The 24,811-nt window shown below is 36.5% G+C and overlaps 1 protein-coding gene across 1 annotated transcript in view; it reads right to left on the minus strand.

Moving 5' to 3' along the window:
- Positions 1-24,811, minus strand: part of LOC139972051 (Golgi resident protein GCP60-like) — a 35,769-nt gene that overhangs the window by 10,163 nt on the left and 795 nt on the right. Inside the window, exons 2-5 of the mRNA XM_071978931.1 lie at positions 9,571-9,712; positions 6,091-6,231; positions 4,204-4,317; positions 3,052-3,139 (exon numbers count right to left, since the gene is read on the minus strand). Of these exons, the coding sequence (XP_071835032.1) occupies positions 3,052-3,139; positions 4,204-4,317; positions 6,091-6,231; positions 9,571-9,712 (485 nt within the window). The remainder of the gene's footprint in view (positions 1-3,051; positions 3,140-4,203; positions 4,318-6,090; positions 6,232-9,570; positions 9,713-24,811) is intronic.

Raw genomic sequence — 24,811 nt, forward strand, 5'->3', positions numbered from 1 at the left:
GCTAAACAAGAGCCCAAGGGCACTGTGGTTCCTTGCTTGGGGTATATGACAATACACATATTATCAAGCAAGATTGGGCTCAAATAGTCCAAGCAATTGTGGCCCTACATGTACGCATAAAGTAACCAACACTATAGCCAACACTTTTGTGATCACAAAATGTGATCGGATTTTTGATCAAAAGGCACTTTTGAGATCTAAATATGGCGTCGAAAATGTAAGAAGTATAAGGTCACCTACAAGCGGGTCAACAGATATGATAACATTGGTGACCACAGATGACATGACCTTTAAGTTTGAAAATGTTCCACCACCCCATTCACAACTTGTCCCAAATTATCAACCGTGTCACACCTTGGTATTGGGATTTAATTGCATTAAATGTCTAAAACTTAACTTTGAACTTGTATACATAACTTCACACACAAAGGTCACCCGTAGGTCAACCAATTGACATTTTTGATCGGTGAGACCTAAACGGAGCATCAAAACTCTAAAAATTCAAACATGTTTTCTTTGCCCATTTTCTAAATAAAAAATACTAGTTTTTTAACATTAGCTGACCTTTGGTGACCTTGGATAACATGACCGCTAAGTTGGAAAATATTCCCCTATACCATTCGCAACTTGTCCAAAAAAATCAACCTTGTCACACCTTGGCACTGGGAGTTATTGCCTGAAATGTCTGAAAATTAACTTTGACCTCGTATAACTTCACACACAAAGCTCATCGAGGGGTCAACCTGTTGACATTTATGACCAGAAGGTACCTTTAACATCTGAAAATAGCATCGAAACTGTAAAAATCCCCAAAACACGAAAAGGTCACCAGAGGTCAAATTGAGGTCAAGGGTCACCCAGATGTGGGTGGACAATTGGATTACGTAGAAGCAACTCCCAACCCTAACTGACAATTCGTTCTCAAGTTATCGCAAAAATACTAGTTTTTTATCATTAATTGACCTTTGGTGACCTTGGATCACATGACCGTTAAGTTTGAAAATATTACCCTATACCATTTGCAACTACTCCAAAAATATCAACCGTGTCACACCTTGGAACTGGGAGTTATTGCATTAAATGTCTGAAAATTAACTTTGACCTCGTATAACTTCGCACACAAAGGTCACACGGGGGTCAACCCATTGACATTTATGATCAGAAGGTACCTTTAACATCTGAAAATAGCATCGAAACTATAAAAATCCACAAAATACAAAAAGGTCACCAGAGGTCAAATTGAGGTCAAGGGTCACCCAGATGCGGGTCGACAATTGGATTACATTGAAGCAACTCCCAACCCTAACGGACAATTTGTTCTCAAGTTATCGCAAAAATACTAGTTTTTTATCATTAATTGACCTTTGGTGACCTTGGATCACATGACCGTTAAGTTTGAAAATATTACCCTATACCATTTGCAACTACTCCAAAAATATCAACCATGTCACACCTTGGCACTGGGAGTTATTGCATTACATGTCTGAAAATTAACTTTGACCTCGTATAACTTCGCACACAAAGGTCACACGGGGGTCAACCCATTGACATTTATGATCAGAAGGTACCTTTAACATCTGAAAATAGCATCGAAACTGTAAAAATCCACAAAACACAAAAAGGTCACCAGAGGTCACCAGAGGTCAAATTGAGGTCAAGGGTCACACAGATGCGGGTCGACAATTGGATTACATTGAAGCAACTCACAACCCTAACGGACAATTTGTTCTCAAGTTATCGCCAAAATACTAGTTTTTTATCATTAATTGACCTTTGGTGACCTTGGATCACATGACCGTTAAGTTTGAAAATATTCCCCTATACCATTTGCAACTTGTCCAAAAATATCAACCACGTCACACCTTGGAACTGGGAGTTATTGCATTAAATGTCTGAAAATTAACTTTGACCTCGTATAACTTCGCACACGAAGGTCACACGGGGGTCAACCCATTGACATTTTTGATCGGAAGGTACCTTTGGTATCCAAATCTAGCATCAAAACCAAACATTTTCTTTTTTGCTCGTTTCCTCCCAAAATAAGCACATTTTTTCTAATGTGACCTTTGACCTTTTGACCTTGGTTTCAGATGTAGTTTAATCTCCTGATTCCAAAAAACAAAACGACAAGTCTGTGCAACCATCCTAACTCCGACCGAAAAACTTTGACCCCATATAACTTCGCACATAAAGGTCACACGGGGTCAACCTATTGACATTTATGTTCAGAAGGTACCTTTGACATCTGAAAATAGCATCAAAACTGTAAAAATCCCCAAAAACATGTAAAGGTCACCAAAGGTCAAATTGAGGTCAAGGGTCACCCAGGTGCGGGTCGACAATTGGATTACATTGAAGCAACTCCCAACCCTAACGGACATTTCGTTCTCAAGTTATCGCAAAAATACTAGTTTTTTATCATTAATTGACCTTTGTTGACCTTCGATCACATTACCGTTATGTTTGGAAACGATGCCTTACCCCATTCACAACTACTCCCAAAATATCAACCATGTCGGACCCTGTCAATGGGAGTTATTGCTGTTTTTAATATATTGGTTTTTGGCATCTAACTGACCTTTGGTGACCTTTGCGGGCACCAAAAACAATAGGGATCTTCCTCTTACTATGGGCTATCCACCCAACAAGTTTCATCATGATACATCATTTCCTTATTGAGATATCGTGTACACAAGCCAAGCGTCACATACACACACACACACACACACACACACACACACACACACACACACACACACACACACACGCCAAGTTGAACGCATAGGTTCCTTGCTTTGCAAAAAGCAAGGAACCAAAAATGTATCATGTTCACAAATCTGTGTCTTGCATAGGCCAGTCTGCAGCAACAGTTATTGAATGTGTAGAGTTGTTGTTTGGATTAACGCATATATATACTTGCGCATTTGAAATAAATATTGAAGACATCACCAGATTTTCCAGTGGCAGAAAATAAATTGAATGAAATCCAAGGAACAAATGTTTTAAGTCACATCTTTAACAGACATAATTATCATCCAGGAGTCGTCCTACCTGTTCTGGATTATTAGGATATTGCTGAGCTGCTAAAGGTTGAACCTGTGGTAACAAATGTTGATAGATTGCTTCTTTGTATTGTAACCTGGAACAGAGAAAATATCACAAACATGCTGTTAATCCAATCAGCAAAACAAAACACAAAACCAAAACCAACAACAACACAATACAAAGATACTTATTACTACATATATTTAAACGATAACAATAACTTCATTAATGAGCTTACTTTTGTTTTTTTGTTTTCATTTCTAACCAACTTTCAGTCATTTGTAAATGAGGAACATACGCTTGGACAAGTTTAACGACTTACCCTCAATTTAAGAAAGTTTAAATACAACAAAAAAATACATCTAGAAATCAGGTATACAGAAATAATTCCTGAAACAGTCTCTGTACTACTGTAACTACAGCTTACATTACCTTACAGGAGAACATATTCACTCCTTGCTACAGTAAACTCTCCTGCCCCGGTAACCCTTGTACTTTATATGTAATCAGACATATTTTTGAATAGTTGAAACTTTCTGACACCTTTCCATTTCAGTCTCCCTTTTAATGTTTACACAGCTATCTCAAAATATTATCTAACATTATGTTCACCAAACAAGATTTGAATTGATTTTTCAAGAAAACACAAATCTGGCTGCATCCTAAATTATGTTGACCTTGCAGGAGATGCAGATCTAGTGTATACATACTAAAACCAGAATCTACAAATCAAAACTGTAGCAGTACCGGTTTACTATTCCTCTTAGGAAATACAAAAAAAAAAAAAAAATAAAACATGGGACACACCTAACCAATACACTAGACTTGTATAAATCTTGAAGACTCAATATTAGCATAATATAGCCTGACAGATCGATAACTCTCTAGGATCTACTATACAGATCAACCTGTATAATTCATGGGAGATGCCCTCCAGGAGGACTACTACAGTAATAAGCCACAACTATTATGACATCACAATCATAATATTACAGCTAGAAACACTTAAGACTATCTACAGATTATCTGCATTTAAAAATAAACATGGAGCAGGGAAAATGATAATGTCAAACTGGAGACATCTTTGACAAGAGCATCATGAATGCAATACACTGACGCTTCTATGTGTAAAGATATGGAGAAGGGTCGCTGATGTACCTTTGCTGCTCCTCTGTTCGCCTCTTCTCCTCCTCTAACCTCCTTGCTTCTTCTTCTTTTCTCTGTCTCTCTAATTCTTCTGCTTCTCTTCTCAATCTCTCTTCTTCTTCTCTTCTGTAAAGAAGAACCACAGAGGATGAATACTATTCATGTATAGTAAACCTTCCTACGGCTAGAATACCTTAACTGTAGGCTAGCATTGGTATGACTTACATTGTATCCAAGTGTACGATTTTGTGCTCTTTTGGGTAATTTTCCGGCATATTGTTCATGTACATTTCCCATTACGGAGGAAGAACCACAGAGGGTGAATACTATTCATGTACAGTAAACCTTCCTGTGGCAAGAATACTTTAACTGTAGGCTAGCATTGGTATGACTTACATTGTATCCAAGTGTACGATTTTGTGCTCTTTTGGGTAATTTTCCGGCATATTGTTCATGTACATTTCCCATTACGGAGGAAGAACCACAGAGGGTGAATACTATTCATGTACAGTAAACCTTCCTGTGGCAAGAATACTTTAACTGTAGGCTAGCATTGGTATGACTTACATTATATCTAAGTGTAACATTTTGTGCTCCATTTGGGTAATTATCCGGCTTATTAGTCAAGTAAAATTCCCCCTTAAGGCAGCTCATTAGTTTCTGTGGTTACGTTTAATTTCAATAATGAAGGAAAAGGCACTTTACTGGTTGACAAAATTCATCAGAATCATGGATTATATATATGCACTAATTAACATTAGGAATGTCACTTTGAGAGCGCTTTAGCTTAATTGCAATATTATTCTGAGCAACGATACTCATCAGGTTTGGTAAAACCACAGTAAATTGGTAACCAAATTTATGCAAACAGTTGCTTTAATATTGCTTGAACAAGGACAGCTCTTGGATTGTAACTTAATATGATATTTTCAGTAATAACATAATTTGATCAGCTAAATATTCACAAATATTCTGATCTTTATTAATTGGAGTACTTATGTCTGCATACTGTAGATACATCCCCCCCCCCCCCTTGCTGATAGTATAGTATTGGCAGTACTCTGTAACAGCAGGGCTAACACTAAAACTCTTAACACTATTCTCCTCTGGATCATTCCTTGTCGTTTCACTAGCTCGTTATGAATACCTCTATTAACTAACCTTGGTTTCATGGTGTCACTAGCTTGGTATGAATACGTCTGTTAACTAACCTTGGTTTCGTCATTTCACTAGCTTGTTATGAACACCTCTGTTAACTAACCTTGGTTTCATCGTTTCACTAGCTTGTTATGAATACCTCTGTTAACTAACCTTGGTATCATCGTTTCACTAGCTTGTTATGAATACCTCTGTTAACTAACCTTGATATCATCGTTTCACTAGCTTGTTATGAATACCTCTGTTAACTAACCTTGGTTTCAACTGTTTCTTTGTTGTTGGAAGAATTTCTCTTAACTTTCTTCCTATAAGCAGCTGTGTAGGACTGACACTTACGTCAGGAATTTGAGTATTTCTGTGTGCAAGCAAGCTTATGCATGGATCAGTAAGCTGCTACTCTAACCCTGTATGGATCCTGTTTGTCAAGTGCTGCCTTTTTTTAGACCTGAACAACTTTATCATTTGTACAGTGTCAAGTCAGGAAGATTTAGGGATTCAGGTATATACACTACAATATAACTTGTTCAAGGGCATATTTGCAGAAAAAAGAAACTATTCCTCCTCCTCCACTCCCCCCCCCCAAAAAAAAAAATATAAGACAAACCCTAATCAATCTGATCAATTTTAAAAGTGCAGTCCTAACCAAGAATCTTGCATGATACTGTAGCAACCATTCCAATAATTTCACAAGTTTGTAATTGTATTCTATAGACTGATATATATTCCAGCAACTCATCTCACCGTTTCCTCTCCAGTTCCTCTTTCTCTCGTCTGTGAGCCTCTACGTAAGGTTTTAATTTACCACACTCTGCATCCAAGAGATGGCAGAATGATTGCATACAACTTTCTTTGGATTTGTCACCTAATTGCTGCCACTCTCTCCTGAAACAAGTAAAAGAAGAGAAAATTATATATATATGTGTTGTCAGCTACTCTGCATGTTTTAAAAGTCTACTACCACTAACATCACATCACTGTAAATGTCACACAGTGATCAATTCAATGCTATAGTACATAATGCACTACAGGTGACACGTGACAGGGACATGTTACTCAGAGTGAAGAATCAACAATAAGGTCATACTTCACTCAGCATTATTACAGGCTATTCATTAATAATTCAACTCAAAGACACTTAACATGAATTTTGTGTTGAAGGGCGACAACTGCAGGGATTAATTTACTGTTCAAATTTTATTTAGCAGTTTTGACGGCTCTGAAAATGGTCTCCTATAGAATATTATGGTTCCTCCGTACTTATGTATGTAAACAGCAATGTACATATTTTATCCTTCTAGAGGAATTTGACCAGTTTGTAAAGCATTTTGTATTTATGTTATTTCATGATGAATTATTTCCTGATCTCAGTGGTAGTACGTACAGTACTCTACAATGCTACCATGAATTGTATCAAACTGCACTGTAGGTATATATCACAGTTTTAAGGTTCAATGGTAATACTAGTATAAGTACTGGCAAGTGAAGCATCTAGTGCACAAAGATATCCCTTTACAGATTTCAATAAAAATGCTATAATTGAGAAAACTATATGCTGGTAGTAATCTGTGGCACACTGTCCACAACAAGCTCATAGCACCTACATGTACAAGATCTCGGTAGTGACGTTAACATAACTTAATGCAGCGTGTAGGCTTGTCATGATTTGATAGGCATTGTACATGTACTGTACAGTAGGCCACTGAGATCAGCGACCTACTTCTAGACAATCATGAAAAGATCTGTTATATTTGTTTACTCTCTAAGAGCTCTTAAATCCACTTCTTCAATTTCAGTGAATTAATGAAGAACAAACGTCAGCAAGCAGAGTAAATAATAGGAAGAAGTACCATAATGGAACATGCTGGGCAGCTAGTATACAGTAGACTATGGAGCAGAGTAGATGTTAGAAGGATTCCATTACTAAAATTAAAAGTATTTATTTATTGATCACTGTCAATGGATAATATGCCCACACCTCATACTCTATCCCTTATCCTAGTACCCTACTTGCCCATTATGTTAGAAGGATTCCATTACTAAAATTAATAGTATTTATTTATTGATCACTGTCAATGGATAATATGCTATCACACCTCATACTGTATCTAATATCCTAGTACCCTACTTGCCCATTATGTTAGAAGGATTCCATTACTAAAATTAATAGTATTTATTTATTTATTTATTGATCACTGTCAATCGATAATATGCTATCACACCTCATACTATATCCCTTATCTAGTATCCTATTTGCCCATAACTCCTTTATGTTAGAAGGATTCCATTAGTTACATTAGTATTTATTAATTGATCACTGTCAATGGATAAAATGCTATCACACCTCATACTCTATCCCTTATCCTAGTACCCTACTTTACCCATAACTCCTTTTTTTTCCTCCTGGTGTTTAATCAACAACAACAACAACATGTATTGTATAAATGTCACTGGAGAACACTGGCGGATCCAAGGGGGGGGCCAAGGGGGGCCATGGCCCCCCCCAAAGGTGAGCCAAAAAGTGTTTCCTAACATCCGCTAAATCATATGATTGGAAATTAAAAAAATCGAGAGGAATAGCAGTGGTAGACTAGTCTAAACCTTTTCGTTTTCTGGTTTAAAATTAAATGCAGAGCTTCTAACTGACCCGCAATTCGCGGGAATTAGACCCGCATTCTAACACCCAAACCCGCTGACCCGCACAAGCGTCCGAAAAAAATGCATTGTATTGTCAAGTATACATAAAAAATTTGCATCAAATTTTGACTTAGCAACCATCATTTCTTTAGCATTTAGCATAATAGAGTATAAAACCTTAACAGCATCATTTGAACCTCAAATTAGCCTATAATTCTTTTCATTGGGACGAGCAGCGAACATTTTTATGCCACGGGAAAGAATGAATTATCACCTACTATTCAATTTATTGATTTTACACACACAAAAATGTTTATTTCTCCGAAAATTTTGGGTGACAAAAGCCTTTCTAAGTGCCACCATTTTACATGTAGGCATCACCGGGATTCCAAAAAAATTCAAAAGGGGAGGGGTCACCCCCTCCCCTTATACCCCTCCCCCAGGACGGCGATTCGTGGCATGGACCAGCGTTTGCCTTATCAAGAGTTTGTTTTATAAATATTTTAGAAAATTACACCTGGGAAACATTTTTTTTAGAAGTAAATTAACATCACCATTGTACACTTTTGTCGCACCAAATTGCATCTGAGGGCAGTGGCGGCGGAACCGGGGGGCTGACTTGCCTCATTTCAGCCAGTTCTCCAACATACCCTTACTTAGTGGCGGAGCGTCCATATATACAGACAGGGGGCGGATCCCCCCCCCCCTGACGGACTCAAATGGACTGCTGGCGCCCTTTTCAGCTTTTCACTACTTTTTATTTATTCGCGATTATTGACTATTTTATTGCGCTCTCATATACCTATTGACATTTGTCATATTCTGTTGGTGTAATTTTCCGACAAAATGGCGACGACACCTATTTATTCTCCGTTCATCTGCAAATTAGCAAGGCCCGGAAAGGGTCATTTCCTGCAATCTAGGGAGTAGCTTTACTCAAAAATTTTCTGTACGCTCCGCGCCAACCTGTGGTGGCGCTCCGCTTAGATAGTGTCGAGAGCGTCCCACTGCCCTTACTACACTCAAAAACGTCCTTACGAGTACACTACGAGTAAGAGCTACTCTCTATCGAATATACAAATTACAATGTTTTTATAGACTTTTACGTGGAATCTGAGAAATTGCAGGCTTGAGACCCATATTTTAGGGCTAGGTATTCTGAGCATAAAACACTCGGGAAGTGCCGTTTTCGGCCATCTGGGGGTTTGAAAAAACCCAAAATTTTCTTCTACGCTCCGCGCCAACCGATGGTGGCGCTCCGCTTAGATAGTCTCCATACATTAGCCCCCCCCCCAATAATTTTTCCGTTCCGCCGCGCCTGTCTGTGGGCATTCAGCAATAGAAAATTTTCAAAAGGGGAGGGGGACACCCCCTTCTTAGACCCCTCCCCCATATCACTCTAACGCCATTTTGGCCCCTCCCAAACAAAGGTCCTGGATCCGCCAGTGCTGGAGAATCTTCTCTTGACAGTGCTCATCAGATTAAATCTTTTTTTTTTCTAAAAGAAAATATTCTGCAACACCTCTTCTCTTAAGGGAGTGATGATGAGAATAATGAGAGTTAGGAAAAAACATTCATATTCCTTACCTCCTGTCATTTCCAACGACATCAAAATATCCTACTGGTGGCGACTGATCTGGGTTGTATTTCCCAAAGTTTATCTGACGGGTGTACGCAACTAGTCTATTCTTGACTTGGTAAGAGATGTGAAAGGCTTTGCCTTCTTTCTCTGTTGATATGAAAACAAATATATACTTGAAGGATCCATTAAGGCTACATATTATTCATTCACACTGTTAATACAGGTGAGGTACTGGTAGGTACTATATATACAGATACAGACCATATGGATCATACAGGGTGCATGGATCACATTACATGGCAACACAACCTGCATGATCCTATAACTGATCAGTATAATATATACATATAATAGACTTGTTTACTGTATGATCCCTTCAGACCCTGTATGATCCTTATAGTGAATGCACATACATTTCTGTATGATCCATACACCCTGTATGAGCTATATAACTGATGTACAATACATATATAAATTTGTACACTGTATGATCCCTTCAGACCCTGTATGATCCTTATAGTGAATGCCCATACAGTTCTATATGATCCATACACCCTGTATGAGCCATATAATTAATGTACAAATACTTATAAATTTGTACACTGTATGATCCCTTCAGACCCTGTATGATCCTTATAGTGAATGCCATACAGTTCAATATGATCCATACACCCTGTATGAGCCATATAATTAATGTACAAATACTTATAAATTTGTACACTGTATGATCCCTTCAGACCCTGTATGATCCTTATAGTGAATGCCATACAGTTCTGTATGATCCATACACCCTGTATGAGCTATATAACTGATGTACAATACATATAGATTTGTACATTGTATGATCCTTATATAGTTAATGCCCCTAGTGACCTGTAGATCCATACACAATTGCATGAGCCATATAATTAATATACATACATACTGTATTGTAGTGTATGATCCCTTCAGATCTGCATGATCCGTACAGACTTGACTGATCCATACACCTATATGATCCATAGACTTAATGGCTCATCCATGATACATAGGAGCCAGTTAATAGTAAGACCAATGTGTATCATCTTGAAATAATTATGCAAGGTAATTTAAACACTGGCTTAGAGCTACTGTTTTCTCACAATTATTTAATATGACCTCTGAGGCTATGGCTTTCAAAATTTTAAAGGTAACAGCATGTCTAGAAATTTCCTTCAGAAGTAAAATCAATTAAAGGCCGAAGTTAAAGTCTCAATACGTATTTGTTGATGAATTTCGGAAAACAAACTTCCGAAGCAGATTCAATGTTTCTTTTTCTAAATGCACTCTGACCAGGTGAGTTTAATGGAGAAAAGCTGTCGCAATAGAAAGAAATTTATTTTCTGTTGCCCTTACTGGCGCGAACAATTTATGGTAAAATCACTGCGACCCTCAATATCAGCACGTTCATCACACAAATGTAACCTATATACTCGTATCGTCCACTACTTTGACCCAATTTCACAGAGGAATGTCTGAAAACACCTGTTTATTCCTTGCAATGGAAGGGAATGACACAATTTTGCAAGCTTCATCGGTAAGACCGAAAGAAAGATACTACTCAAGAGAATTGACCTAACATAGGCTTACCACGAAAGTGAAAGTAAGCCTAGCCTAACTGTCGTAAACAAAACAGAGAGATTTGATTGGCACATGAGCTGTTGGGCGGGGCTTGCAAATTTTGATTGAAGTTTGAAGAATCTACGGCCTCGTTAAAAAATCTGGCGAATTTTATTCAGCTCAAAATGTTTAACGACAGATAACTCAATAAAAATAATGATTATTAATATGAAAATTGCATAGAACGGTGTTATTTTCACTGGGCTTTTAGGGCAGTAAGCTGGAAAGATTGAAGTTAAAAATTGGCAAACACATATTGAGACTTTAAACGATGACATTCAAGGCTAACAACCAATATAAACAAAAGCTAGGTAAAACTAGATAAGTAGTTATTTGACAAAACCAGGCTGTTAATATACATTGTATACTGTAAAATTAATTACAGGGCTTTCATTGATGTGTGTGTATCGGCCATGTTTGGCACATTTGAGTGGTAAAAATATACTTCAAAACAGTGAGAGAAAAATGTGCAAACAAACACACCCTTCAGAAATGCCTGAATGCATTTTATGAGGCACCATCATCCCAATACACAGTGAATACATCTTACTCAAATTTATTGACAATATACTCTTTCAAGTCAAATATGTGATGGACTGGAAGTTGAAGTCAAATACCTCTTTGGGTACTTTCAACAGGATTTCAAAATATAGCAGGCATTGGAGGCAATACTCCCCTCATTGGCAAATATCTTCACGAGAGCGGAGAGCCTGAATAAGTTTTCCTAAATCTTAAGACTCCTCAGAGCCAGCAAGAGCACTAGGACGGTACAATAAACTACCACATTTGCTTTAAGTGTTTGATCAAATGAAATCCTTATTGCCTCCTTCACATGTAGACACTCACTTAGCAAAAGTTGCAGGTGTTTGACATGTAGATAATACACTTGCACTGAAGTTTGAAGCTTCTCAAGAGGGAATGGTTTTGGAAAGATGGTAATATCAGGTCAATCCAGGGCACATAGAGATCTTTGTAGAACAAATCCTAATGACTGGCACATAAACAATATTATGGGTAACTTTAATCAGACTGGCAGCAACTTAATGTTACTCTGCTGTTCGCACATTCTAATTTATGCATCATATATAGTGGATGAATATGAGTAACCATGGTTACAACAGGATTGGTGTCACATCTTCACTTCCAGTCCTGGCTGAACAGTTAACTGTATTTATCCAAGAACACAATACATCACCTTGCATGAAAGAAGCTTTTAACGTCTTCCATCACTCTTAAAAGTGCAACTGCGTTATAGAGGCAAAGATCTAAGGACACTGCATAATCATGGTTACATCTGGTTCTAACAAGACACGAATACCGAATTAAGTGCTTGGTACCATTTGAAATATGTGCACTTTAATGCAAAATTGCAAATTTGTATCAATTGAGTTGAAAGGACTTCAATTCATTAATACAAACAAGGTGATGAAAGTAAACTGCAAAAACATCGCTTCTCAAAATTGACCATTTTTAAATTTCCATTTCTACAATAAATTCAAGTCTGCACACTGTCAATGGAGTGTTTCACTAATTAAAAGATTGTGCATCTATACCTATCAAATCAATACATTACATTACATTACTGTGTGATGACTGTATGTGTTACTGTGTGATGACTGTATGTATTCATTACTGTGTGATGACTGTATATACTGTGTTACTGCACGTCACAGTATCTACTCCAGTTTTAAACCCGGAGATGTTTCTTCGGAATTGGAGTCAATCAGGGGTCTTTCATCAACTCTAGAAAATGTGAAACTCTGGATGCAATTTAACCGTCTTAAGATGAATGATGAAAAATCTGAGTTTATCGTTTTCGGAAGCAATCGCCAACTACTGTACCAAAGTGCAATACAGATGTTTTATCCATTGGGGACACTCCCGTCCGTCGTACTGATAGTGTGAAGCTACTAGGTTTACATGGATGAAACCTTCAATCTCAAACATCATAGTTCCATGAAAGCTTGTGCATCAGCCCTCGCCATGTTTATTCTGAAGAAGATCCGGAAATATTTGGACAAGTCGACATGTCTCAAAATTGCAAATGCCATGATTTTCTCCCATATGGATTATTGCAATGGTCTTTTATCAACCTCCCGTCCTCCACACTTCATCCTCTACAAAGGATCCAAAATTACACGGCTAAAATTATTCTCGGCAGATCAAAATATGACAGTGCCTCCGCAGCATTGAAGGAGCTGCATATCCTCCCCGTCAATGTCTGTGCCGAGTACAAGATCCTCCTCATAATTCAGCACCAGCTTATCTGTCTAAGTTGCTGGACTTTAAGACACCTGGTCGTTCAACACGCTCGTCAAAGGGCGTCCTCCTCAAGGTTCCTTTCAGACGCCGCAAATGTTTCGCAGGCCGCTCTTTCAGCGTTGCTGGCCCCAGACTTTGGAACGCTCTCCCCGTCGACACAAGAAATTCGAAGACCATCAGAACTTTTAAAGTTGCTTTGGAGACTCACTTATTTAAGAAATCGTTTTTATAATTGTATTGTTGAGTGTTTTATAATTGAGTGTTTTAACAGTAATGTTCACTTTACCAAGTGTTACCACCTTAACCTTACTGTGTGATGACTGGCATTGATCAAATCAAAATAGAAACCTCCTTCCTGAAACACATCATGTGTGTACAGTACAGCATTTCTGGGTTGTCTAGCCTACTCTGTTGACCTCAAATGACCTTTGACCTACACTATACATTCAAGGTTCTTTTAAAGAGAGTAAGAATGACCTATCATTCATATAAATTTTGTCTAAGGTACAGACCTTGAGATGGATTTTTATGATTTTATCCTCCATTGACCTGGCCATTAAAGACAATTGTATGTTGTTACTATAGGCAACCCAAGTACAGCAGCTAATCAAAGGACCTTCTACATGTTTTACATACCGTAGCAAGCATACTATACAGTACATACATCCATTTTTTTTTTTTTCAGAGGTGAGGATTTGAGAAGGGGAAAGAGGATGTAGAAGGAAGCAGGAGGAATGAGAAGGGAGAAGAAGATATGGAAAGAGCAAGAAGGAGAATAGGAAGATGGAGGGATGGGTGAGGAATGGAGCTAACTCTTGGAAAAATATATACATTACAGTTGCAAATAATGTAATTTCTTGTCTAGAGAATCCCTGGTATGAAGTCTGACAAAAACAGAAGATTGTATGAATGCATAGATCCTGTCACCTGTCATATATACAATTACATTACAATATAAGGAATACGTACTGATACATGAAATGACAACTGCACAAATTAACACAAATCTACACATACTACCTTGTAGTAAATATTTGTATGTACATTAAGGCACTATTAGTCCATACTGTGAGAGAATTAAGTGTCACTGTTGATGCTGTGCAAGTATTAATGCAATACAAATGGATACAGCAATATTGCATACTGTGGAGAATAAACAAGCTGGTACTACTACTTTCTCTATTCCACTTCCCCACAGGATTTCCTCAAGTTGACTCTAGTTCCACATGTATACTCTGTATTCTTCAAGTTTCTTGCATCCAAGAAAGTGTGATTAAGTTGTATTGTTCAATAACTTCAGCCATGATCCTAAAAGTAAACTAGGTCTACTAAATCTGGACATAAAAGTATGGTAGGCTAGTAGTTACGTTTATGAAAATTAATTGACTTTTCTTGAGATCTTACACATTTGTTTTTGTTTGTCTGAAAATTTTGATAAACAGGAGGAGTCACTTGCCAAATGCAACCAGTACTACACTACCATGCTCTTCTTAGTTTGCATTTGATGCACAGTTTGCACTGGCGCAGAGAATAGTGCCACAATAGCAATGTATACACAAAATCCTTGAGATGTAATGAAATTGCTACAATATATTTTATGTAATATCTTAAAGAATTATTGATTCTGTAAAGTAGGGCTTTACGGTAACTATGGAAGAATGAATGAATTGCCAAAATAATAGCACACCCTGGAAGAAATTGTAAAAGTATCTTCAGGAGACAAAATTACTGCATGTGTTATTGTATGCCGTAGCAGCTTACTATGTACATAGTAATACAAACTGGAACAGGAAATTAAATGATCAATTAATAACGCACGTGTACATCCTGGAAGAGATTTAAATGTATACAGTGTGAATTCATGTTGCATATAGAGAATTCAGTTTACTATATAAATAAATCTTTATATACATTATATTCTGTCAGTTTACATTGCCCAAGGCACTGAGGTTTAAGTAACACATAGTACTGTGTACTGGATCCATTGGCTGCAAGTAATAAAGTGCTATAGCCTTCAATATTTTATTTATTTGTTTTCCACAAAAGTACAAAGTGGAGGGAAGTCTTCCATAAAGCTTAAAAGCTTAACAATGTGGAAGACTCCCTGAAGAAAGAAAAGAAAAGAAAAAAGAACAAATATATATGTATAAATACATATATATAATATTTCTGTGCATTTGCTGTGAGCAGTAAAAGTGCCACCATTCTACATAATACTGTACTGTATAGATAACGCTGTTATGTAGAGTGGTAATTTGCTATATAGCAATACATGAGCTGCTTATTAATTAGGCCTATTGCTGTAAGAAGTTAAGTGCTGTAGCACTCATATGTACTACAATAAACAGTACTCTGTATTAGCTTTAAGTAGTAAAGTGCTTTACATAGCATATAGTAGACAGTTAGTACTGTGTATTACAGTAGCTGTAAGTAGTAAAGTGCTTTACATAGCATACATACAGTACAGTAGACAGTTAGTACTGTGTATTGGCTGTCAGTAGTAAAGTGCTTTACATAGCATACATACAGTACAGTAGACAGTTAGTACTGTGTATTGGCTGTAAGTAGTAAAGTGCTTTACATAGCATACATACAGTACAGTAGACAGTTAGTACTCTGTATTAGCTGTAAGTAGTAAAGTGCTTTACATAGCATACATACAGTACAGTAGACAGTTAGTACTGTATATTGGCTGTAAGTAGTAAAGTGCTTTACATAGCATACATACAGTACAGTAGACAGTTAGTACTGTGTATTGGCTGTAAGTAGTAAAGTGCTTTACATAGCATACATACAGTACAGTAGACAGTTAGTACTCTGTATTAGCTGTAAGTAGTAAAGTGCTTTACATAGCATACATACAGTACAGTAGACAGTTAGTACTGTATATTGGCTGTAAGTAGTAAAGTGCTTTACATAGCATACATACAGTACAGTAGACAGTTAGTACTGTGTATTGGCTGTAAGTAGTAAAGTGCTTTACATAGCATACATACAGTACAGTAGACAGTTAGTACTCTGTATTAGCTGTAAGTAGTAAAGTGCTTTACATAGCATACATACAGTACAGTAGACAGTTAGTACTGTATATTGGCTGTAAGTAGTAAAGTGCTTTACATAGCATACATACAGTACAGTAGACAGTTAGTACTGTGTATTGGCTGTAAGTAGTAAAGTGCTTTACATAGCATACATACAGTACAGTAGACAGTTAGTACTGTGTATTGGCTGTCAGTAGTAAAGTGCTTTACATAGCATACATACAGTACAGTAGACAGTCAGTACTGTATATTGGCTGTAAGTAGTAAAGTGCTTTACATAGCATACATACAGTACAGTAGACAGTTAGTACTGTGTATTGGCTGTCAGTAGTAAAGTGCTTTACATAGCATACATACAGTACAGTAGACAGTTAGTACTGTATATTGGCTGTAAGTAGTAAAGTGCTTTACATAGCATACATACAGTACAGTAGACAGTCAGTACTGTATATTGGCTGTAAGTAGTAAAGTGCTTTACATAGCATACATACAGTACAGTAGACAGTTAGTACTGTATATTGGCTGTCAGTAGTAAAGTGCTATACATGGCATGTATACAGTACAGTACACTAGTTAGTACTGTAAATTGGCTTTACTTATGTAGTAAAGTGCTGAGCATAGTTTACAGTAAAGTAGATAGTTTGTAGTGAAGACTAAAATGGCCTACCATACATGTATTATGGCTATCAGTGAATAGTAACATGCTGTACATTGGTAGTAAAGTGCTATAGTCACAGACATATAGAACTGTACACTAACTATAAGCAGATTAGTGCTGTAGTCACATTAGTACATCATATCTGCATTGAGCAGTATCAAGTGCCATGCACAGATTGAAGCCGTATACCCTTTGGTGCTCAACAAAGCACTGCTATTTCTGATTTCTTTATTTAGGCAACTTTCTATAAACAGAACCAAGGAAATCTTCTGACACAAAAAGCCTTTCAAATCTTCTAAAGAATCTGTACAGTATATATACACACATGGTAAGCTGCAAATTGGTAAATACAACAGTTGCAGTCAAAGGAATTCTGAACTGCATTAGGGTTACAAGCATACATAGGTTAGTAACAATATGTACTGCACATTGCCGTAAGAAGTTTGGAGCAATTTCAAAATGTCTTCAACACTGCATATAGGTTCTGAGTTTCTAAATATGCAAAACAGGTAACACATATCACCACATCACAACACACGGGAACTGTTACACGTAACACCACATCACAAAACTCAGGAACTGTTACACGTAACACCACATCACAACTGTAACAAAGAAGTTCCTTCCATATGTTGGAAAGAGATTTTATCAACAGAAAATTTGTAATAAAAAACAGTTTCTCAAACACACATAAAGAAGAAAAGAATATTTCCAATAAGGTAAGGTAAGGTAAGGAAAAAAATAATTTAAAATAAATATATAGCGCATGGTTATTCATTTATTGCTGCCCTATGGTAAGGTAAGAAACTAGCAGTGGGAAAATGAAACAAATATAACCAATGATTATTCATTTATTTTTGCACTAAGGTAAGGTAAGAATCTAGCCATGTAATAATTATTTTTAAAGTACAAGACATAACTTACAGTACATATTAAGAGCATCCTAACTTATCGTGGGCATATACAGTAGCATACAACAATACCATATGTTGTAACTAAAGATAAACATGAGCCCACATTCAGTAATTATGTTATATGATCAGTATGTTTTACACCAATTGCACGTGTATTGTAACAGAACAGCCCATATAAACATGTTAAATGAGTTATACTATTACCTTTTGGTTTCCTGAATGTTTGGTTTATTATTTGCACAACAAGAACCACAAAACACTCCATACGACATATTAATTTAATTTGATATGAAAACAACGATTTTGGCAAGACATGTCTGAGAAGATTCCTCAAGTCATCGCATTTCACTCAACACAGTGACTAAATAAACTCGTAATGATATATGATCTCACCGTTGAGTAAAACGAGATACTTCTAACATATTATGTGACTTTTGTAGGAATTCTTACATATATCTTAAATCAAAAGAAAAAAACACAAATATATCATCTAAATACTCACCGATTCAATATGTAACAAACCACCAATTTTTTGGGTTTCCTTGTGACCAACATCAAACCAAGAGCAGATATAATCTCCACAGACGTATCAATCACAACAATTCAGAATCTAAGCAGTTTTAAGGAAAGCGTTGAGCTATGTTGAGCACAATAATAATAAATGCATGAAGCAGCCAACTGGCTAACACTAGCAGAGTTTTACAATAGCTGACTGCACACTAGCATAATGCAGTCACTGCTGATGCAGGACTGGCTGCTTCCATCATAATTACTTGGGCTATTCCACTATTCATTGTAGGTGACTCCAAAAATAGATGCATGTTTATTTGTATGGGCTATGGGGATGAAACTATATGCAAAAATAAAGAGTACAAAAAAAGACAAAAGCAAGAAGACAAAACAAGGAAAGGATAATTTCACTTTAAAGTAGCATCTTGAGTTGTTGATGGGTGTTCTTTTCTCTTTGTCTTTAGTTTTATTGATGATAGCAATTTATGTCATTAGCTTTTAGCATGATGTCACTAACTTAGGAATATTACATTTTCTTTCATCCAAATGATAGGGTACTGTTGCATTTTTAGCTCAGCTGAAAGCTTTCAGCTGAGGTGTAGCTATCCTGTGATTTTGCAGACTTTCTGTCACTTTTTGCCAGCTTGTTTGAAGGATTGCCGGTTTCATTTAAATGATAGGACACTGTTGCATTTTTGGCTTTCAGCTGAGGTGTAGCTATAAGTGTGATTTGCAGACTTTCTGTCAATTTTTCCCAGCGTGTTTTTGAATGACTGCCTCTTTGTCATTTTGCATTCGATTTGGCTAAAATTTGTGATTTTTTTTGTGTGTGAGTTAAGTTTACATACATGTGATCATATTTTATAACTATGAGGGTCATTTGAGGCCACGAGCAGTCATTGTCTGAAAAAGTAAAATATGATTACTCCTTCTAGAGCTTTTGTCCAAATTTGCTGAAATGTTGTGGATATAATGTTTGAATAGTGGTGAACCAAAGTTGTGGATATAACGTAACAACCAAAGTTGTTCTGAGAAAGAAGTTTTGTTATCATATGAGGGCCAAAAACAGGGCCTTCTGTACAAAGTTTTCAGTTGTAATGTACCCTTGGACAGCTCATACTGTAAGTTGACCATCCCTGTACAATAGCGAAGTGACCTAGATAAAATTAGTTCAGGGAGACTTGACTTGTACATGTATGCAGAATCGGGCAATCTTGGATCAGGTTTTGGTTGGTTACTGGATCAGGTTTCTATTGGGACTTTCAGGTTACGAATAAGTTTGTGACAGTATAGATCCAATGACAATCCAAACCAATGAATTCATGATGGCGTGTGTGAGTATACATGCAAAACTGTATACGGTTGGTGTGTATGTATGTGTGTGTGTGTGTGCTGTCTTCCTGTAACACCTGTATCAATTAAAGTGTATCATGTTTGGCATGTTGCTTGTCCATATTAGATAGGGAGGGACCTTTCAATTGATTTTATTGGAAGTCAAGAGTCATCCAAAGTCAACAGGATAAAACAATGAAACCTTGTACCTACCTTATCTCAAGAATGGAATCATGAAGGTACTCATTCTGAGTTGGAAAAACCCCTTGATATTTAAGGCCAAAGTCAATTGACTGTCAACTGGTTCATATGTGAAATCATTGTGACCACCATAGCAAAGGAAATGTAACATTGACAAGTCTCCTGTTTCCATGAGGTGCCATTTTGATTTTAAATGAACTAATTATTGTGAAGGTCAAAATTCTTCAAGGGTCAACAAAGACTCAACAGTATCTCCTATAAACAAAACTTTTTCATGATCTCTTGCAAGGTTGACATTGGCGCATACCCTGTTACAATGAAGTCATCCATTAAACCTCAACATAATTTTGCATTCTGGTTTAAATATACTAAACAGGCAGCTCTGCAGTTTAAGTATTCAAGTGCACAACTTTATAGCGGTAATAACAGCCTTTTGCCTATTCAAATTTAATTCAATCTTTCATCATTTTAATAATAATAAATTATCTTGTCTTTTTTATCAAAACAAATTTTTACAACTTTCTAACATTGTAACAAACCACAGTACGTCTGCTAAGGAAAGATCATAATGGAAGGGAAGGGAATAGGAGATGGGAGGAAAGGAAATGACACCGTTATCCAGCGTATGGCTTATATTTTACGCACAAACTAATGGATAAACTGCTCAGAAATATTGCAAATCAAAACAAATTTCTCAAGCTTAGATTTATAAGCCTCTTAGCTTAGCTTAGCTAAGCCTCTGTAGCATTGCTGTTCTCTTTTAGGTATTTGATGGCATTCTTCATTTATGAGCTTTCTGAAATACCTTAACAAGAACATACAAAATTAGGTACAATTTGTTCTGCTTGTCCCCAAATTACAAACTTGAAATTAAATTTGTCAGATCACTGTCACTGAAACAGATCTCAAAGTGTTGCTGCTTGATATCAAAATGACCTAAATATTTTTGGCAATCTTCAATAAAACATTGTTAGCCTATATCAATGTAACACTTATGATTGCACACAATGAACTTGCACTGACTACATGTATTATACTAGTACTCTCCAATGCGTGACAAAATGACAAAGCTAGTATTGGAAGTTATATAAATTGCATCTAGTCTGTTGTTCTAATCCATAAAGATTCTTTTCCGTAGGCGGATTAACTGTGCATTTAGGCCTTCAGTATAATCTATGGTATGTTCCACAAGTAATGTTAACATGTTGTTCAATTTGACCAATCAGTGTCCAGGACTGGGAATTCTCTGTCACATTCGAAACAGATGTGATTCTTAATTGACAACCCATTAATGAGATTGGTTTCCTGTTAACTGTGATGGTTTGATTCATGATTTCTTCGTAAATTTTGACATTTTAAATAGGTGGTTAAATTTTGAACTGAAAAGCTGGTTAGTGTTGCTTAATAAGCAGATTTTCAATGCAATATTACCCTTTAATATGATTTCATAACACAGGATTTACAAAATTGCATTAGTCACTGCTTCACCTGCTATGACCTCATCATTCATTAGAAATTATAGCAGGAAATTGTGAAGCACCATTCCGTATGTCAGCCAGTTGAAGTTCAGAAATGACCACAAATTATTTTTCTGCCAACTACCTTTCAGTGGACATTAATTCTTTTTGACTCACTTTAAAGAATTCCCACAGAGAAAGAGTTTTCAATCCTAAAAGTATAATATTGTACATTATTCCTGTTTTATTCTAGCCACATTGCAGTTCCCATACAATTACTAATTTTCTACATACGGTATTGCAGTTCACATTTTGACTCACTTTAAAGAATTCCCATAAGAAAGAGTTTTCAATCCTAAAAGTATTGTAAATTATTCCTGTTATATTCCAGCCACAATTCAGTTCCCATATAATTACTAATATTCCACATACGGTATTGCAGTTCATATAAATAAAGGGACAAATATATAAGATGAATATTTCAAGACCTTTGATTTGTTTCATTTACTAAACAGCTGTGAGAACAAATTTCAGTTTGTTATATTAACTATTAATATTCCATCCTATGCTAAATGCAATATTTAACTAAAGTATTCAATAAATTACAGTATTGTGTTTAACTATTGACCTAAAATGTAACTTATTGTTGGGCAAATCATGTCATATTTCATTGCTACAAATTAATGGAATAAAATTTTTGATATTTTGGAAAATACTTTGTGAATTATCCATCCCATCCACAATAGAAATCACAATTCAACTTTTGCCAACATACAATAAACCCCATCCATTTACACAATTTATAGGGGACCAGTTTGTTGTATAAAGGTGTATCAGTCCCTGTGATTTAAACCCTGAGATAGACTTGGATCGAGGGAGAATCAGACCTCTCTCCTTCGCCCTCTTCTTGGTGCTAAATTTGTAAATGAAGCTCATGGTTGAGCTGGCATCAGCACTGAACTTTTACTTGTGTTGTTTGTAACATGTTGAATTCCACACATTGTATTAGGCAATAAGTGCTGTGTTTTAAATCACAGAGCTATAGTTTTGCGCCTTTACTTCAAATAAACAATCCTCAGCTTCCTGTTTGGTGATTGTGAGGACGAGGTCTGATGCCCAACACATACTTGTAAACACAAAGAGGTTCAAACTCAATTCAACTTGTTTCAACATTGAATTGAGAGCACTGGGTCTGATACCGAGCACAGATCTGATGCAACATGCACGGAGGTTCAAACTTTGTTCAAACAAAGTTGTTTTAACATTATATGTAAATGTGGCCTAGGTACTGTACGTGAATCATCTACAGACTATGCATTGGTGCTTGCTTACCCAATGATCAGTTAAATTTGTAGTTTAATAATGCTTATAATCAAGAAAGTTCAGATCTATTGATACTGTAAGCTCTAGTGCTACCCAGGTGGTATAAAAGCAAGATGGCCTTCCAGTGTGGCCACTGACATGACATCACAATGGAAGACACATCCAGATATGTCAAGAGCCAGTTTGTACCCAAGACTATTTTGTCACTAGTTCCCCTTTTGTATGAGCACTTCAATTTTATGAATAATGTAGTGTTTTTTATGAATGTTAATCATTTGCAATATCGGTATCGGCCAATGTTTGCAATAACAGCGGTATATTGGTATAATATAATTTTGTTTTCACAACAAAACCACTTCTTGTTCAGTTACTTGCAATGATTTCTTTAAATCTATTCTTAAAAACCCATTTCTTAGCCTCAGTTTCGATTGGGTTTAATAGCCAGTGGTAAATATGCCGATCAGCTGGTTTAAAGAAGATAACGATCTGTAAACAGACCAGTCAGGCCACTTAAAATTACATACATTAATAGATTTATGCAAGTGATTACTGTTTTTGAGTTACAAGTGCAAACGATCATAACTGATGACAGTTGGTATAAGTTTATGCATGACGTAAAGTACGATTTGACTGTTTAAAAATATCTGTATCGGGCTGATATCAGATTATTGGAATATCGGATATCGGCCAAAATTGATATTGGTGATATCGGCACAACACTAATTATGAAAATTTGATGACACTTTATCCATATTTTCCTAGGCCCTTGACTGAACTAATACTAAGATCATTCATAAGCTATGACATAGCAAACTATGAGGAATTGTCTCTATGTTTGACAGGTTATAGTGCACCAGGGTAATATTGTGATGGTGATGAGCACTGTTATTGGTGCATATATCTGCGCTTTATAATTTCTCAGTATATATGTATACCATAACAATGTGAACAGGCGACTAAAACTTCACAAGTTACAGGACACAAATATTGTGTCTGATCCTAAATTGCTGGTGTCCAATTACCTCTCCCCCCCCCCTCCACCACCCCCAGACTTTCTGGTCACTGGCATGGGGAGAAATACAAATGCAACAAAATATGATAACCAAAGTTGTCTAGTTTTGCTTTACCCACTTTATATTTAGCCCTGAACATACATGCACCCAGGGATAGGTCATGTTGTTTGGACAAATCTGTACTTAATTGCCATGTTGTCCAACTGTTCAGCCTGATCATGGGTATCTGGCGAATCTGGCCACCCTACCTCAATTCCTGATGATCAGAAAAATGCAGGTCCCAACATATGAAACTATTTCCAATTTCCTGCCAACCAAGGAATTATAGCCTGTTTTTTAATTTAGGCTATTCCCCTTAGTTAGGCCAATCCATATGATTATGACATTAATTCTAAACTGTTAACTTTAGTTTAGTAAAAAAGGATCAGGAGGGACACTCAAGTCCCCATCAAGGACCTTATAGGAGAGAAATAAAACTGAAGAAACAAACACTCAGACCTGATTACAATGCTTTAAGTGCTTGTCTAAAGCATTCTTAAAACCCATTCACACTACTTGCACATACAACTTTCTCAGGCAAACTGTTCCACTCATTCACAACCGTATTAGAAAAAAAGTTATCCTGAATATTAATCCTACATTTAGACTTTTGGAGTTTAAGACAATGACCTCTGGTACAAATACTATTAGCAAACATGATAAAGTCAGTGAAGGATAAACTGTCAAAACCAAACACAATCTTGAATCAATTCACCACGTAACCTCCTAAGCTCTAGTGTGGTGAGATTCAACAGTTGTAACCGCCTATAATAAGGAACACCCTTTAAGGAACTAATCATCCTAGTAGCCCTCCTCTGGAGTTTTCGAGTACTTCCTTACCCTTAGCAATATATGGGT

Source organism: Apostichopus japonicus, chromosome 8 (genome assembly GCF_037975245.1).
Source record: "Apostichopus japonicus isolate 1M-3 chromosome 8, ASM3797524v1, whole genome shotgun sequence".
In the NCBI taxonomy this organism is placed as follows: Eukaryota; Metazoa; Echinodermata; class Holothuroidea; order Aspidochirotida; family Stichopodidae; genus Apostichopus; species Apostichopus japonicus.